General features: G+C 40.9%; 1 protein-coding gene and 1 long non-coding RNA gene across 4 annotated transcripts in view; one reads left to right on the forward strand and one right to left on the reverse strand.

The window, feature by feature from the left end:
- The first annotated feature begins 117 nt into the window (after positions 1-117).
- LOC134293866 (uncharacterized) lies at positions 118-17723 on the forward strand. The gene is made up of 3 exons (XR_010000848.1): positions 118-292; positions 2759-2822; positions 16991-17723. It is a non-coding gene; the product is annotated as an uncharacterized LOC134293866 (long non-coding RNA).
- The window catches only part of lsr (lipolysis stimulated lipoprotein receptor), a 32898-nt gene continuing 25886 nt past the window's right edge, over positions 11401-18412 (reverse strand). For 2 of the 3 annotated variants that reach the window (XM_008117279.3, XM_008117280.3), the window contains 4 exons: positions 16966-17016; positions 14598-14729; positions 13804-14414; positions 11401-12207 (listed from right to left, as the gene is read on the reverse strand). In XM_008117279.3, coding sequence (XP_008115486.1) covers positions 12172-12207; positions 13804-14414; positions 14598-14729; positions 16966-17016 — 830 coding nt within the window. In that variant the 3' untranslated portion in view covers positions 11401-12171. The remainder of the gene's footprint in view (positions 12208-13803; positions 14415-14597; positions 14730-16965; positions 17017-18412) is intronic. The other variant, XM_008117281.3, reaches the window with a different exon arrangement.

An 18412-nucleotide genomic window follows, 5' to 3' on the forward strand; every position in this document is an offset into this window, starting at 1 on the left:
ACGGGCGGCGCGTGACACAGGCGCAGGGAGAGCGAGAGAGAGAGTGGTACCCAACGCCAGCCAGTCCTACAACGACCACAGGGGGCGCTCGTGCGCGCGCTCTTTCTATCTCTGTCAATCTCACATACGTACGCATGCGCAGTTCTCGTATTATGCTTATGGATGAATGCACCTGCTGCTGTTCAGGGAAGAAGGGAGAAGATGGCGCGGGGATAGTTTTGGGTGCCATTTTCCAGTGTGGCATCATTAAGACACCTCCACACGTGTAAAGGGTCTATATCTATCACAAGAGGTATCTACTCTGAAGGAGCTAGCTGTGTATATTGGGAACTTAATTTAAAGGGGACGTCTTCCCTGGAGCCCCCTTCTCACTCTACATAATTACAGCATTATGGGTCCACCTTAAGGACTTTAATTCCACCTTAAGGACTTGGAAAGGATATACTATAGAGCAGGGGTCCCCAAACTAAGGCGCGGGGGCCGGATGCGGCCCATCGAAGCTATTTATCCGGCCCTCACGGCACAAGGACAGAAGGGGTTTGGACTAAATGACCCATGGGGTCTCCTCTTACAACCATTATTATTATTATTATTATTATTATTATTATTATTATTATTATTATTTTGTATGACACAGCAAACAAGATAGATATGCTGGATTTCGTATCACAAAATCGCATTATTATTATTAACACTGAGGCTGGGTGGCCATCTGTCAGGGGTGCTTTGCTTGTGCTTTCAGTGCACAAAGGCAGAAGGGGATTGGACTAAATAGCCCAAGGGTTCTCTTCCAACCCTCATTATTATTATTATTATTATTATTAATTAATTAACATTGAGACTATCTGTCAGGGGTGCTTTGCTTGTGCTTTTGGTGCACAACGGCAGAAGGAGGTTGGACTAAATGGCCCAAGGGGTCTCTTCCAACCCTCTTTGTTATTACTCTTTATTATTACTCTATATTATTATTATTATTATTATTATTATTATTATTATTAACATTGAGGCTGGGTGGCCATCTGTCAGGGGTGCTTTGCTTGTGCTTTCAGTGCACAAAGGCAGAAGGGGATTGGACTAAATAGCCCAAGGGGTCTCTTCCAACCTTCTTTATTATTATTATTATTATTATTTATTTATTAATTAATTAATTAACATTGAGACTGGGTGGCCATCTGTCAGGGGTGCTTTGCTTGTGCTTTTGGTGCACAACGGCAGAAGGAGGTTGGACTAAATGGCCCAAGGGGTCTCTTCCAACCCTCTTTGTTATTACTCTTTATTATTACTCTTTATTATTATTATTATTATTATTATTATTATTATTAACATTGAGGCTGGGTGGCCATCTGTCAGGGGTGCATAAAGGCAGAAGGGGGTTGGACTCAATGGCTCAAAGGTTCTCTTCCAACCCTCTTTTTATTAATAATAATAATAATTATTATTATTATTATTATTATTATTGCTCAGTGGCCAACTATAGTCCGGCCCTCCAACAGTCTGAAGGATCGTGAACTGGCCCCCTGTTTCAAAAGTTTGGGGACCCCTGCTATAGAGTCTCACGTATCCAATATTATTTGTAATATTACATGTAATGTATAATATATAATTAATATTATATTGTATTATTATTAGTATTACAGTAGAGTCTCGCTTATCCAAGGTTCTGGATTATCCAAGGCATTTTTGTAGTCAATGTTTTCAATATATCATGATATTTTGGTGCTGAATTCGTAAATACAGTAATTACAACATAACATTACTGCTTATTGAACTACCTTTTCTGTCAAATTTGTTGTATAACATGATGTTTTGGTGCTTAATCTGTAAAATCATAACCTAATTTGATGTTTAATAGGTTTTTCCTTAATTTATTTATTTACAGTATTTATATTCTGCCCTTCTCACCCCAAAGGGGACTCAAGGCAGATCACATTATATACATATAGGGCAAACATTCAATGCCCATATACACATAGAACCGAGACAGAGACAGACACAGAGGTAATCCCTCCTTATTATCCAAGATATTCGCTTATCCAAGGTTCTGCTGGCCCGTTTAGCTTGGATAAGTGAGACTCTACCGTAGTGGTGTCATTTATATGGAATTGCTGTTTTGTTTCGTTTCATTCGTTTTGTCTTTCGTTTTCGTATTTTCAAAAATGTATGTAATCTATTTATTTATTTAATGTATTTATTTACTACATTTATACCCCACCCTTCTCATCCTGAAGGGGACTCAGAGCGGCTTACAAATCATATGTACATACAATATATAATTAGCATAGCACAATACTAGCATTAAATTACTATATTATATTATATCACTATACTGTAATATTATTAGTAATATTACATGTAATATTATATAATTAATATTATATTGTATAATTAATATTATATTGTATTATTATTAGTATAATATCATATTGCATTATGATATTATCAATATTATATGTATATACAATAGATTATATTTTATTTATTATTTATTTATTGGCTACATTTCTATCCTGCTCTTCTCACCCCGAAGGGGGCTCAGAGCGGCTTACAAATCAAATGAACATACAATATATTATTAGAATAGCACAATATAAGCATTAAATTACTATATTGTACTATATCATTATATGGTAATATTATTAGTAATATTACATTTAATATATAATATATAATTATTATATTGTATTATTAGTAGTATAGTATTCCATTGTAATATTATAATCAATATTATATGTATATACAATATATTATATATTTACAGCCGACAGGGAGCTCTGGCGTGGACTGGTCCATGAGGTCACGAAGAGTTGAAAACGACTGAACGAGTGAGACAACGATGATTATATTTTATAGTATACACACTCACACACACACACACACACACATATATATATAATTAGCATAGCATGTTACTGGGGAGAGGTGCCCCCAACTGATGGCACAGGAGACAAGATGAAACTATAACAAATAATAAGACTATCCTATTGTATTTGTTTTCTATAGAGCCCAAAAGAGAGGGAGGACCAAGTCAAAGGCAATACAGAGAGATAAGGAGTAATAAAAGAGTAGATTTTACAAGGGCCCGTTATAGGGAGAGAGACAGGTTTGATTTCTAAACAGAGAAGCGAAGCCCAACCATTTATTTCCTTTGAAATATATATAATATTTAGTGCACTAGAGAGACATGGTAGAATTTTTCAGTACTGTAGGAGAAAAGCAAAGGATAGCCCCAGGATGTGAGGCAGAGCAAGAAGCAGATGAGCATTGGAGTGCTCTTTCCATGCTGTTTTGCTTTGGTATTAACCGTGCTTTCTTCCATTTGCAACCACAAAGGAGAAACGGGGACAGGGATTGGTACAAGCCCGAAGCTCATGACGCCAGGATGAGCCAGCACAATTGAGCCATTAATAATTGAGAAGACAGGAGCCAAGAGAGTAGGAGGCGAGGCTGCTGAAGCAGCTGCTCTTGAACATGCCTTTGAGAAGGCCACGTCCCTACAAGAAACACGGTTCCAGGAAGAATACGCCCACTGTAGAAGATTATGGCCCCTTATACACTGCCATATAAGACACATTGTCAAAGCAGATCATCCACGTTATCTGCTTTGAACTGGATTATATGAGTCTACACTGCCATATAATCCAGTTCAAAGCAGATAATCTGGATTTTTATGGCAATGTAGAAGAGCCCTATACCTGCTAATATGTCACAATTTATAACTGGGACACATGTGGTGGAGCATGATTCGAATGGAATCAAGATGATAAAAATTGTTAATGAGAGAAGAAAGACAATCCCAGCCAGTTTACCTGCTGTTAGGAATTGTGGGAGTTGAAATACAAAACATCTGGAAGAGCACAGTTTGAGGAAACTCTGATCTAAAGGAATTAATTATTTAAACTGGATGGATGATGTTGTAATAGGGGATTTCCTACAAGATAGAGATGCTTGGATGTCTTAAAACAGGGATTAGAAAAATTACTAGAATAGTGCTGAGCTGCTGAACTTGCTGACCGAAAGGTTGGCAGTTCGAATCAGGGGAGCGGAGTGAGTGCCCGCTGTTAGCCCCAGCTTCTGCCAACCTAGCAGTTTGAAAACATGCAAATGTGAGTAAATCAATAGGTACCACTTCTGCTGGAAGGTAACACGTGATCTAGAAGGTGTCTATGGACAATGCTGGCTCTTCGGCTTAGAAATGGAGATGAGCACCAACCCCCAGAGTCAGACACAACTAGACTTAATGTCCGGGGAAACTTTTACCTTTACCTTTAATAGATGGCTATATATTGCTTTCTTCTCAAAGGCAGTATGATCAGTTGTTGGGGAACATGAGCAGGACGCTGCTATTTTAATGATGTCTTACTTGTGGTTGGGTGCTGGAAGAATAAAATCCTGGGTTAAATGGACTGTCATTGGGATCCAACGTGGTGCTTCTCATTTCTTATGACTAACAATGACCCAGAAGGGTCAAGTAGCATACCAAGTTCCTCCCAGTCTGAAAGTACCACCAGCAGACGGAAAGGAACACAAACGCAACAGCATCCAATTCTATAAACATCAATGGGCTCACTTGACAAGGCCTCCGTCTCACCGTTATCCCATTCTTTCCTGCCTCGGTTAATTTGTTTCAAGAGTAACGTCTTTGGAGATGCCCTTCACCCACCTCTCTCATCTGCACAGCCGCACAACAAAGCCACAGATGAGGTGGATTTAGCTGGAGTTTCGAGATGTGTTTTGAGTCTGCAGCATTTCTTTGCTGCAGATTGGTCAGGCGGCCTGGGGCAGTGGTTGAATCGAGACTAAAAATAACCCATCAGCATCTCCAGTTGAGTGTGCAAGAGAGGCAAACGGCAATGGAGGAAGAAGGAATCACAAGATGAAGACAGGGAATGTAGTATTCTTATTATTCCATTGGCCATATCAAAGCACTTGACAAAACATTTAACACATAGACAGCATACAACCTACAGTTAAAATAAATGAGCTGTGGGAAGACAGGCGAGAGGTAGAGGTAGAAAAAATATCTGAGAGCAAGGATATACACCAGATTATTTGAGTTAACTGATCCATTTGGATAGATTGAATGACAACGGGTTGGAAGAGACCACAAAGGTAATCTAGTCCAAGCCCCTGCCATGCAGGAAAATACGATCAAAGCACTCCTAACAGATAGCCATCCAGCTTCTGCTTAAAAACCTCTAGAGAAGGAAACTTCACCACACTCCAAGGTAGCATATTCCACTGTCAAACGGGTCTTACCATTAAGAGTTTCTTTCTAATGTTTAGGTGCAGTCTCTTTTAATACCACTCCTTTTGCTCTCAGTTGTATGGGAATCGCTGCAGGTGCTGAATAAAGTTATTACTTCTGTTCATGCTAGTGAAATAGGGATTCTATAGCAGAAGGACTGCAATATGTGGAAAACCACATGACCAATTTAGTGCTCAAAAACCTATTTTGTTAATTACTCAAAATATTAATGTTCTTATTTGGATTGATATGCCAAATTTATTTGAAGCAGGGTGGCTGGTGAATCAGCCATGGCATTTCACTCAGGATTTTGAGATTTCTGGTAAAGTAGAATCATAGAGTTAGAAGAGACCCCAAAAGCCATCCAGCCCAACTCTGTTATGCCATTCAAGAAAATGCAATCAAAGCACCCTCAACAGACAACCATCCAGCCTCTGCTTAAAAACCTCCAGGGAAGGAGACACTTATCACACTTCACGGCAACTTATTTCACTGTCAAACAGCTCTATCAAGAGGGTTTTCCTAACGTTTAGGTGGAATATCCTTTACCACCATTGCTCTCCTGCCCTTAAGTTGTATGGAGAGACCTGATGGTGCTGAATTGGGGTCCAATAAGAGGAAAACTCTCATTCAAAGCAGATGTCAAAAGAATGGCAGTAAAATCCAGGCTAGATTTGCCTATGCCTCAGTAAATCCCATTGATTTCAATGGGTCTGTTCTAAGTGAGACTAAAATAGGATTTTGTCTTGCTACAGTGAGCAGACAGATATTCACTTTGTTCTAGATGCCTACAAGTAACAAAGAAAAGGAAAATATAACCACCAAATGTCCCTTAATTTAAAACTGGTATATTTATTTCCAATAATCATTGTGTTCTGACTGAAAATTTATTTCATCAAGTATGCCCTGTTTCTGGAAGGCATGTTTGTACTCCCAACAGAATTCTTTGTGTATTCTTGATACAGCATGCCATTCAAGTTTGCTCAGGTTTTCATTAAAGGATTAGATAGGTGGAGGACTGCCAAAGAATACCAAGTGCTGTAGGCTATATTTTGGAGGAAGTACCTGTTTCACTCACCCAAGAACATGCTATGATGTTCATGGGGTCACCACAAGTTGACAGGTAGCTTGAAGGCACATACATTACACACATTACTTACCCTTCAACATTTCAGATGGAAACTGGGACATGTGAGGCCAGACAACATCAAAGAACAGTCAAGATGGCAGAAGTTATTCTTAAGGAAAGACACACAAGCTAGGAAAATCTGCAGTTATTTGGTTTTGCCTAAGCCTACTAGGGAGGACAAGCAGCATTAAGTCCCTATATAGAGAGAAAGGCGAAATAAAATAATCTTTTTTGCAGCAAACAAGTTGCACTGATATTCTAGGTGGAGCTGATGCCCATCTCTTCACTGACCTGGATTACCATGACTCAGCACTTTAAATAATTCATTATGGGGAACACAAGACAGACAAGGATGTGGGCAAAGAGCTTGGGGATTTGTGCTGATTTGATCTACAAAGGCCAGACTAAAATAGAAATGCACTGCTGGGATTAAGTGCAGCTGGATCCGGCGGCATTTCCAGATGTTTTATTTTCATCCCAAACCTACAGTAGCTTCCCACATGTCATTGCTCCATCACCTGGTAGTGGTTTGTGAATGGGTTGTTGTATGTCTTTCGTGCTGTGTGGCCATGTTCCAGAAGTATTCTCTCCTTACGTTTCGCCCACATCTATGGCAGGCATCCTCAGAGGTTGTGAGGTATGGATAAACTAAGTAAGGAAAGGAAAGAATATATATCTGTGTAGAGTCCAGGGTGTGGCAAGAGTCCTTTGTCACTGGGAGCCAGCATTAATGTTTCAGTTAATCACCCTAATTAGCATTGGAAATGTTTTGTCCCTTGCCTGGGGGCATCCTTTGTTCAGTCAAGCCCTCAGAGTTTTGGTTCCCATCTACTGTTTTGATTTTGGAGTTTTGTAATACTGGTAGCCAGATTTTGTTCATTTTCATGGTTTCTTCCTTTCTGTTGAAGTTGTCCACATGCTTGTGGATTTCAATGGCTTCTCTGTGTAGTCTGACATGATAGTTGTTGGAATGGTCCAGCATTTTTGTGTTCTCAAATAATATACTGTGTCCAGGCTGGTTCATCAGGTGCTCTGCTATGGCTGATTTCTCTGGTTGAGTTAGTCTGCAGTGCCTTTCATGTTCTTTGACTCTTGTTTGGGTGCTGCGTTTGGTGGTCCCTATGTAGACTTGTCCACAGCTGCATGGTATCCGGTAGACTCCTGCAGAAGAAAGAGGATCCCTCTTGTCCTTCGCTGACCGTAGCATTTGTTGGATTTTCTTTGTGGGTCTGTAGATAGTTTGTAGGTTGTGCTTCTTCATCAGTTTGCCTATGCGGTCAGTGGTTCCCTTGATGTATGGTAAGAACACCTTTCCTCTGTGTGGATCTTTGTTTTGACTCTCATGGCTTGTTCTTGGCCTTGCAGCTCTTCTGATGTCTGTGGTGGAGTATCCATTGGCCTGTAGAGCCCAGTTTAGGTGGTTGAGTTCACCTTGGAAGAGGTGAGGTTCGCAGATTCTTTGTGCATGGTCTTTCAGGGCTTTGATTGTGCTCCTTTTTTGACTTGGGTGATGTTTTACTTCTGAGTTTTTATGAAGGTATCTATCTGTGTGTGTAGGTTTTCTGTAAACTGTGTGGCCCAATTGTTGATTGGGTTTGCAGATGACCAGAACATCTAGAAATTGCAGTTTTCCTTCCTTTTCTTTTTCCATGGTGAATTGGATGTTTGGGTGGATGCTGTTAAGATGGTCCAGAAACTTGCTGAGTTCTTCCTCTCCATGGCTCCAAATTGTGAAGGTGTCATCTACATTTGTATCTGAACCAAACAGTTGGCTTTTTTGTTGCTGTTTCTAGGGCCTGTTTTTCAAAGTATTCCATATAGAAATTTGCTACTACTGGGCTGAGAGGGCTCCCCATGGCCTTTGTGAATGCATTAAGGGCAGAGAAATGGTTCTTTTTTGCCATGTCCCACCGTCGGTTAGAGCGAGGCAGTGGCCTCAGACAGCAAATGCTAGGATGCACAGCTAGAGAGAGCTCTGTGCCAAATATCCTTCAGCCTCAGGGAGGACACTGTACGATTGTCGCTGCTGAATATTCATCTTCCAGTCTAGGCGAATTTTCTAAGTTGAATCTTGTTCTTTTCCTCAGGCAGGAGGGGGGAAAAAGCATTTTGGGCGAGGCCAGCTTTACCCTGTTTTTGATTTAAGTTTAGCCACCAAGCACATACTTTCTCTCTGGTCACTGAGCAGCAGCCATGATCAGGAACCAATTTACCAATACCTCTACTGTAAACTGCTTGTCAATGAAGGAGAATACAGTGTATTCTCTCCTGCATTCAAGTGACATTGTGATCAAAGCAGCTCATGCGTACATTGTGTATTTTAGAAAGCACCAAGGCTTTCCCTTCTTACATGTTGTCACCAAAGCTGTAACATAATGGAAATGGGGCACAACACCTGCTCTAATAGTTTATTGTACATCTGAAAGACAGGAGGCAGGAAAGCACTGCAATTTTCTAAACCTGCTATTCCAAACTCACTTATGCACAGAACTAAATATACCTTAGCCCAGGCATGGGCAAACTTTGGACCTCCAGGTGTTTTGGACTTTCAACTCCCACAATTCCTACTGGCTGTTAGGAGGTCTGAAGTTTGCCCATGCCTGCCTTAGCTATTTTGAGTCCCCTTATGTAGAGAAAATTTAGTAGTAGTAGTAATAGTAATAGTAGTAGTAGTAGTAGTAATAATAATAATAATAATAATAATAATAATAATAATAATAATAATAGTGTCCTAGACATTTGGGAAGTGTCTGATGTGTGATCAAGAGCCAGCAGAGTGTCTGCTGTGGACTCATCTTGTTGTGTTTCAAATAATTGCAAGGACCCTGCTTTACCTTGCGATGTAACCGAGTGGTTTAAAGTGCAAATGCATCCACATCTCTCCAGAAGGAAACCCCATAGAAGACAGAAGGAATTACTGCCCACTAAGCTTACGTAATAGTCTCTCCAACCTGATCCCACCCCCCACAACACACACACGTATTTGATTATATAACCACTGCTATTTTGTGCTATTACCATGCTTTCTGGGGATGATGGGAGGTGTGCATTAACACATTTGGCGAATATCTGGTGAGGGAAGACTGGTGTACAGGGATGCAAAACAAACTTCCTATAACATACTCTTGGGCATCAGCTAGCAAGTGCATGTACCAATTGTCTATGTACAGTCTCAATCACCCAAAGCTTGAAAACATTCAAAAAAAATTAAATCTCAAAAACAATATTTGGTTTTGCTATTTTGTATATAGGGCAGCATTTTACTATGCCACTGTACATAATGGGACTTCTACATCCAGAGATTTTGGCCCCGGAACCAAACCTGGCTGATCAAAAAGGCCCATTGTAACAGCCATTGCTGACACTACTTGTCAGCTTTTGACCAGTTTGATTGCATTTTACATCATATAGAGGGATGGAAAGCACTACTACATGTCACCTATTCAACATGGGATTTGAGCTGTTCCTAACCATTAGCTACTCACTACACTGGTATGAAGGCTTGTTCCATTAAAATAGGTCATCCTGCTCATACATGGAATCCATGTGTACTTTTCCTGGTTATTACTACAAATAATTTATATATCAGACTGTTAGACTCCTCCTTTTCATTCAGAAAAATTTGTTATCTTCATATCGAAAGGGCCGTTGTGCCTGTGTCCTCTGTTGCCTCTAGCTGCAGAGGCTTTTCCGGCTTTTTTTTCCCAGCCTTGGTCACGCAACAAGACATGTGAATATTTGAGCCTGAAATTATCCCTCTTGTGGCCAGCCTGTACACTGCATGCCTCAGTATTTTATCCTACCATTTCAGTCCTCATGGGAGATCCCTCGTGGGTATGATTGTCTTCCTAGAATAGTCTTGACATTGGCTCAATAAATGACTGTGAAGATCTATTCCGGATCTACGCAGTCATAGAATCATAGAGTTGGAAGAGACCTCATGGACAATCTAGTCCAACCCTCTGCCATGCAGGAAAATCACAATCAAAGCACGCCTGACAGATGGCCATCCATACCTCACAACCTCTGAGGATGCCTGCCATAGATGTGGGTGAAACGTCAGGAGAGAATACTTCTGGAACATGGCCACACAGCCCGAAAGACATACAACTACTCTGTGATCCCGGCCATGAAAGCCTTCGACAACACATCCATCTTCTGTTTAAAAGCTTCCAAGGAAGGAGCTTCCACTAGACTCCAAGGCAGAAAATTCCACTGCTGAACAACTCATACGGTCAGGAAGTTCTTCATATTCAGGTGGAGCCTCCTTTACTGTCATTTGAATCCATTGCTCCGAGTCATGGTCCCCAGAGAAGCAGAAAACAAGCCTGCACTCTCTTACTTATGGCATCCTTTCACATCTTTATATGAAAATGTGGGCTTGAAAAAGGGCTATCATGTCTCCTCTCAACCTTCTCTTCTGCAGGCTAAACAGACCCATCTCTTCAAGACGCTCCTCATAGGGATTCATGGTCTCCAGACCTTTGATCGTTTGAGTTGCCCTCTGGACACCTTCCAGCTTGTCAATATCTCTTTTGAACTGTGGTGCCCAGAATTGGACACTGTATTCCAGGTAAAGAGGTCTAACCAAAGCAGAATAGAGAGGCACCATGACTTCCCTCGATCTAGACACTATACTCCTATTGATGCAGCCCAAAATCCCATTGGCTTTTTAGCTGCAGCATCACACTGTTGGCTCATCTTCAACTTGTCCACAAAAACTCCAAGATCTTTTCCCCATGGATTGTTGTCAAGCCAGGCGTCACCCATTCTGTGTCATCTCCAAACTTGATAAGGACACCCGCTAAACCTTCATCCAAGTAATTAATAAAGATGTTGAACAGTACTCGGTCCAGGATCAAACCCTGCGGCACTCCACTAGTCACTACTTTCCAGGATGACCAAGCGTTTGGTCACTTAACAGATCCACCTAATAGTAGCATTGGGATATATATTTTTAAAACCTAATCTTGGGAAGGGAGGGTGAAGAGGTAGTAGAAATTCAACAACAAAAAAGAGAGGCATGTTCAACATAAGATCAATTTTAAAAGGCATTATCAACATGTCTCAATCTAGTCAAGACTTCCAGTTTATCAAGTTTATTTTCATTTCTACAAAAGAGCAATTTCAACAAAAATTACACATATTATTAAAACATGGCTGTTTATCACTTCAACATATTTACAGCACCAGTGGTTCTATATCTAATATTTTTAAAAATGGACAAAAAAACCCCCTCATCTCACACAGAAAGCCACACAATGCAAGTATCAAATGTATTTAAAGCCTACACACACAAAATGCACAGCTGAGTTGGACCTCTTTGGAAACATCTTCAAAAATTTGGAGGCAAACTGACACGCAGGTCCCATTTCATCTTCAGTAGAACAAAAAAATATTATTTCTGTCCCCAGTGCTGATGGGCTACATTGCAAGTGTTCTCCTATTAGAACACTACATTTTTTAAAAACAGGATCCAGACTTGAAATTTAAAACGGGTATTTCTTTTTTTAAAAAAAAAGCATTGTAAAAATTATCCTGTAATGCAAGCTACGTTTTCAGAATCTCGGTCTGCATTTGATAGGAATTAAAATAAGGCTCAGAGAGATCAATTCCTTAAGAGTTATCCAGATGCTCTGTCCCATTGTCATTGATGATGTTTAAAGGAGCTTCACTTGCTCTGTCTTAGGAACTCTCTTGAATAAAATGAATGCCAGTCAAACAACCGAGACTGTTATTCGGAGCCAATACAGGGATTCTGTCATCCAACCAATGGCAAGGCAGTAAGTGGAATGAGTTAAACCACTAAACTTTCTCTGCTGACAGCATGATTCTGCAAGAGAGACAGAAAGTCAAAATTAATAGTACAGTTTCAGACACTGATATCCCATTTATATATTTCTAACCCCCAGTTGCTAACACACAATGTATGAAAACACAGACACAATCAGAAGGAACACACACCACCATCTACCCACATGTCTCCAAGACCAAATATTATCATGAAACATTTTTAGGAAGCTTCCAAGCTCTTTTAAGAGCATACAGTGTTGGAAGGCACTCTAGTATCCTGGGGCCACCCTCTTAAAACTATTGGGTTTTAGCCTTTCTAAAAGGGGGCTGTGGAGAATTTTAGAGGAACCTTGTAATCCTTATCTTATTAAAGAAAAATATCAACCTGCCTGACCATTTTATTTGTCCCTTTTAATACTTTTTAAAAATGTTAGATTTAGTGGGTTGTTGTGAGTTGTCTGGGCTGTACGGCCGTGTTCCAAAAGCATTCTCTACTGACGTTTTGCCCACATCTGTGGCAGGCTACCCCAGAGGTTGTGAGATCTGTTTGAAACTAGGCAAGTGGGCTTTATATATCTGTGGAAGGCCCAGGGTGGGAGAAAGAACTCTTGTCTGCTGGAGGCAAATGTGAATGTTGCAATTAATCACCTTGATCAGTACTGAAAAGCCTTGCAGCTTCAAAGCCTGGCTTATTCCTGCCTGGGGAGATCCTTTGTTGGGAGGTGTTACTGGCCCTGATTGTTCCATGTCTGGAATTCCCCTGTTTTCAGTGTGATGTCCTTTACTGTCCTGATTTTAAAGTTTTTTTAATAGTGGTACTGTTAGATTTAGATTAACCCTTTAATTAACCCCCTCCTCTTTTGAACCATAATGTGGATCACCCTAGAAGACAAAAAAAAGGTTCCACAATCATCAACAATCCCAACCCTACATGAAATCCTCAATTCTTCTCTACTTCTTCCCACAAGTCATTTCTACTGAGAACAGATTAAAATAAAACAATCCTTAAAAGATCAGATTTCACCCATATCTAGTTTTTAAAGTAATTGTCATGTTATGTTGTTTTACCTTGTGTTTTAAATTACTGTTTAATTACTGTGTATGTAATGTTATGCTACGTTGTTGTCCGCACTTGTCCCTATGTAAGCTGCCCCGAGTCCCTTCAGGGAGATGGTGGCGGGATATAAAAATAAAGTTGTTGTTGTTGTTGTTATTTGCAGCACAACAAGATGAGTCCACGGCAGACACTCTGCTGGCTGTTGTATTGGATCACACATTGGACACTTCCCAAGTGGTGATTATTATTTTATTATGTCTCAGCAAACAAGATAGATATGCTGGATTTCGTATCACAAAATCACAAGTCGAACACTTCCCAAGTGTCTAGGACTGTGTGATGTATTTTCGGATGATGCGTGCAGATCCCAGTAGGGTGGCCTTTTGCAGTTGGCAGATCGTAATTTTGTCAATGTCTATTGTTTCCAAATGCCAGCTGAGATCTTTTGGCACGGCACCCAATGTGCTGATCACCACCGGGACCTTATTATTATTATTAATTATTATTATTATCTAGGAACTACCATCATGCTCAGGGCTGAAAGGGCTTTTCACCCTCGTGCCCATTCTTTGTTCTCACCTTCCGAAGTTTGCGGTCGTTCTTGCCACGGGAGGACACAGACTCAGTCTCTGTGTAAGGAGGAGGTGGTGGAGGAGGGAATCCATTGTTATCATCGTCTCGTTTTCTCCTGTTCCCGGATCTCCCGCTTGAGGCGCTTGAATGATCTAGATCCTCACGGCTGCCTGCCCGCTGCTTTCTCCGCAGGGCTTCCTCCAGGAAATGGTCATCATAGTGGGGGCGCTCTAGGTCTCGCAGGTCATCCCTGCTTCGGCTCCGGCGCCCACCGTAGTGTGGATACTCATTGCGGGAGTCTGGCGAATAGTTACGGTGATGCCATTCCTCGTCTGAGCCCCGGCGGCCTCGGCTTCTGGGTCGGGCAGGGTAAGGGTCCTGGTCCAAATCATCTAGAGCATCCATTGAGCGGGAACGGGGACGTCTGCCATAGCCCCGTGGTGGGGAGTCACGTCGCGCAAGTGGTAGCAGGCGGCGATTGTCACCACTCCGCAGGCTCTCCTCTTCCACATCGCTGATGGGGGACATGGCCTGCCCTCGCAGCCGCCCCAAGCCCTGTCGCAGTTCATAGCGCCGATCATCTTCATGCAGAGAGCTCAACTCGCTCATCACAGAGGCTGGAAAACAAAAACAATTCAAGATCAACAATACCTGTCCCTGTAACTCTGTTAAAGCAAGCAGGACAGGCTACTGACTAGGCATGCTCTCCTCACAAACAACTGTCACCATATGCCACTCTCGGGGAAGCGGGGGCTCAAGCATGTTTATGCATGTAAAATAGTGGGACCCAGCCCAAGTACCTTTCTCAAGCCTCCCATTAGGCTGGCCTGGGCGGGTGGGGTCAAAGTTGGCCAGCTCCTTCTCCATGTAGTAGAGCACCCGCATGGAGTCATCCTGCTGGTTGGCTTGAATGCGGTAGCCACTGCGCACAGCTGGAGGAGAGACATCAGGAGCAGGCTTTAGGACAGAAGGCCTATTTTTCCTCTCTTGGGGATAGGAAACCATCTTCCTTTCAGATGTTTGGACCAGAACTCCCATAATCTCTTAATACTAGCCAAACTGGATGATGGAAATCACTGTCCAAAATGTCTGGAGAACCCAAAGCATGTGTGCATATGCATATACCTCCTTCTTAGGTTCTAAGAAGCATGAGCTGTAAATTATCTTGCAAAGTGCTTGAATAAACTCGAATGGTATAGCATTTCCCAAATCTCTAGGACATTGAGAGAGCAATGTATATAGGGACGAGGACTGAGTGGTTCTCAACCTGGGTTCCCCAGATGTTTTTGGCCTTCGACTCCCAGAAATCCTAACAGCTGGTAAACTGGCTGGGATTTCTGGGAGTTGTAGGCTAGAAGTATCTGATAACCACTGGTTTAGAATATGCAGTTTAAGAGGTAAAAACTTACTGCAACCAAAGTATGAACCACTCTGCTCCAGGAGATTTGTCTAGTGCTCTTTTCAATGTTCTTTTCCCACCTTCAGCAAGACACATCCATTCTGACAGGTGTTTTTAAATCTGGTTAATTCTGTATGCTGTTCTAGCTGTCACTCTTGTCTACTTTTGGCTTTCCTTTTGATGAGGTTTCCTCTCTAATTCTTTTGATGTTGCTTATTTTAGACCACTACATGTCTTGTGTATTCTCAAGATAGAAAAGAAAGATAAAATTGACTCAAGTAAGTATTTGCTCATATGATGGTGTCTGGGTGAGTGTTTCCATTTTGAGCATCGCAGATCTTTAGAATCTTGCTCACACAATAAAATGGTGACTGAATTCTTAAATCAGGGGAACAGGACTTTCCCCAGGTCCAATAAACGGGGGCTAACATCCAGCTATGGCATCAATACTGCTATAATGTCGACTCTACCCAACTTAGAAGGATTAAACACTCTACTTCCAGAATCTTTGAGGTGCATGTTCCTAATAAAAATGAGATGATATAGTAAAAGGTAAAAATAAAGGTTTTCCCCTGACATTAACTCTAGTCATAGCTGACTCTGGGCATTGATGCTTATCTCTATTTCTAAGATGAAGAGCCAGCATTGTCCATAGACACCTCTAAGGTCACGTGGCTGGCATGACCGCATGGAGTGCTGTTACCTTCCCACTGGAATGGTACCTATTGATCTACTCACATTTGCATGTTTTTGAACTGCTAAGTTGGCAAAAGCTGGAGCTAAAAGCGGGAGTTCACCATGCTCCCTGGATTAAAACCGCTGACCTACCGCCGATGACACACTACAGCCCTAAAAAGTATGCCCCCCATACTGCCATGATATAAATATAAATTCAGAAGCACAGGATCTGTTGTTCACTAAGAAATCACTACAAGGTAGGGTTGATAAAACTCTGGGGATGCATATGGTCCCTAAGGCTGGTGTTTTCCCCTTCCCTTGCTTCCCACAGCTTCTACCACAGTCCTATTGTGAGACCACCAGCAAAACATGCCAAAATATTTTACTTTTTGGTATTATTTTTGATCCATATATAATCATAGAGTTGGAAGAGACCACATGGAGCATCTAGTCCAACCCATGCCATGCAGCTGGTTGACTCCATGGATCTAGAGCCTATGGATCTGGAAAGCCCAGTGTAGAAGCAGTCCCTACTTTAAATTTAGAAAGCAAATCACCAGGCAATTTTGTTTCTGTACAGTAGAGGGAAGCAACAACCTTCATCTTTTCCATTCTTAACTTCACTTTCACTTCACTTTATTTCTTAATTAGTCGCTCTCCACCAGAGTGCTCCGAGCGACTTTCAATTTAAAATATCATTCCACAATATAAAAACATTCAACAATGACTATTTGGCAAATTAGATCTGATTTACTTAAATGCACAACCACACAGTCAAATCATCATAACAACCAAATCATTCTCAAATCATCATATCAGTTTCTTTATCATTGTAAAGAGCCAGCTCAATCAAAAGCCCAGTAAAGTGATCGGTTAATGTGATGCAGTGTAATCAGCTAATGTAACTACATGGCACGTTCACTTACTTGAGTCAGAAAGCCCAAAGGTTAATAATCAATTTGAAAATCTTTCCCACACCAAGCATGTCAGATCAGCCAAAGAGACAATAGTCATTTTAGAAATTTACTGTTTTCATTTGTAGATGCAGAAACAGAAAAAAAAACATTCAGAGTTCCACACACGTTTCTTACCAGCACTTTCTGTATCTCTCAACAGAGGCACCTGTGAGCTGTTTCCACCAACTGTAAGGCAATAAATAACAAGGACTGTTAGAGGTGGCACCACTATGTATAGGAGACAAATAACAATACTTTCATAAGTATACTGGATCTTCGAATTCCCAGGTTCAAGTTGTCAATGAGCTGTTCATCTAGATTGCTGACTTTGGGCTAGTCAGTTTCTCTGAGTCTGCTCTAATTCACAGGGCTGTTGTGAGGATAAAGGTGGTGAAGCAAAAGAACTATATACAACACCTGAAGCTTACTGAATAAAAGACTCTATATAAATGTAACTTCTAAACAAGTATTACCCAAATCCTACACTCCTGGATCCTGAAAACTCACCTGAACCCTCATGAAGTGCTTGTAACCAAGAAGACCAAGAATTCTACATTGAAAAACTGTTGGAAATGACAACGTTCTTCAAGCCTTCTCTAGTAATGTTCATCTATGATCAAGTTGCTTACTGTTTGTATGTATGTTCTGGTATGCAGCCTCCTCTATGGTTCCTGAGACGTTATAAAAGGGGCTGAACACCACATGATCAAAGACAGACTACTTCTGACTAAAGACTACTTCAGACTTCAGATCACACGCTTGCTTGCTGTTTTGCTGTAAGAGATGTCCTGACTGGATTATCTCAAACATATCTTAAACTGGAATGATAAGTTTTGTACCTATGTAGGCTGAACACATCAAAGTTGTGAGTAAATCAAATATGTTATTTTTTATCAAGTCTACTTCATTTTTGTCTCTTGAGTGCATGACATAAAACAAGTTGTTTTATGGGCACTGAAAAACACTTCTGAAACACTGCTGGTTTTTATGAACTGGCAAAATCTCTGTTTTCTGAACAGTTCAGAGATAACAGGTTATTCAGTCTAACAACTGAAACGATTGCCTTTCCATAATTATATCTGGTCATATACCACAAGAGAAGATTCTATTCTAAAGGGTTTTTGGCTCTTTTCTGAAAGGTCACTAAAATAATCTCCAAAAGGTGATTTTCCAAAAGGTTATAAATGCCATTTCCAAAAATAAACCAACCCTTTTTATTAAGTTTCTTTTAAATCTTATAGGCCATCAGATACAAAATTAGATGCAGGAAATCCTGGTCAGCTAACATATGGCTGCACACCATGTATTTAGAGATACTTAGTGAAAGATAGATGACTCCTGCCATCTTTGGTTTGTGGTGGAGTCTCAAGATTTTTAAACAGAGGCTGGATAGCCATCTCTCGGGAGTACTTTGATTGTGTATTCCTGCATAACAGGCTTGGGCTGCATGGTCTTTGTGGTATCTTCCAGCTCAGTTTCTATTCTATACCTCACATATCTTTTCACTAACTGGTTCCACCAGTCAGTTGATCAAATATGTTTATCATTGTATTCAGCAAGGAAATAACTATACAAAGAGTTA

Source organism: Anolis carolinensis, unplaced genomic scaffold (assembly GCF_035594765.1).
Source record: "Anolis carolinensis isolate JA03-04 unplaced genomic scaffold, rAnoCar3.1.pri scaffold_10, whole genome shotgun sequence".
In the NCBI taxonomy this organism is placed as follows: Eukaryota; Metazoa; Chordata; class Lepidosauria; order Squamata; family Dactyloidae; genus Anolis; species Anolis carolinensis.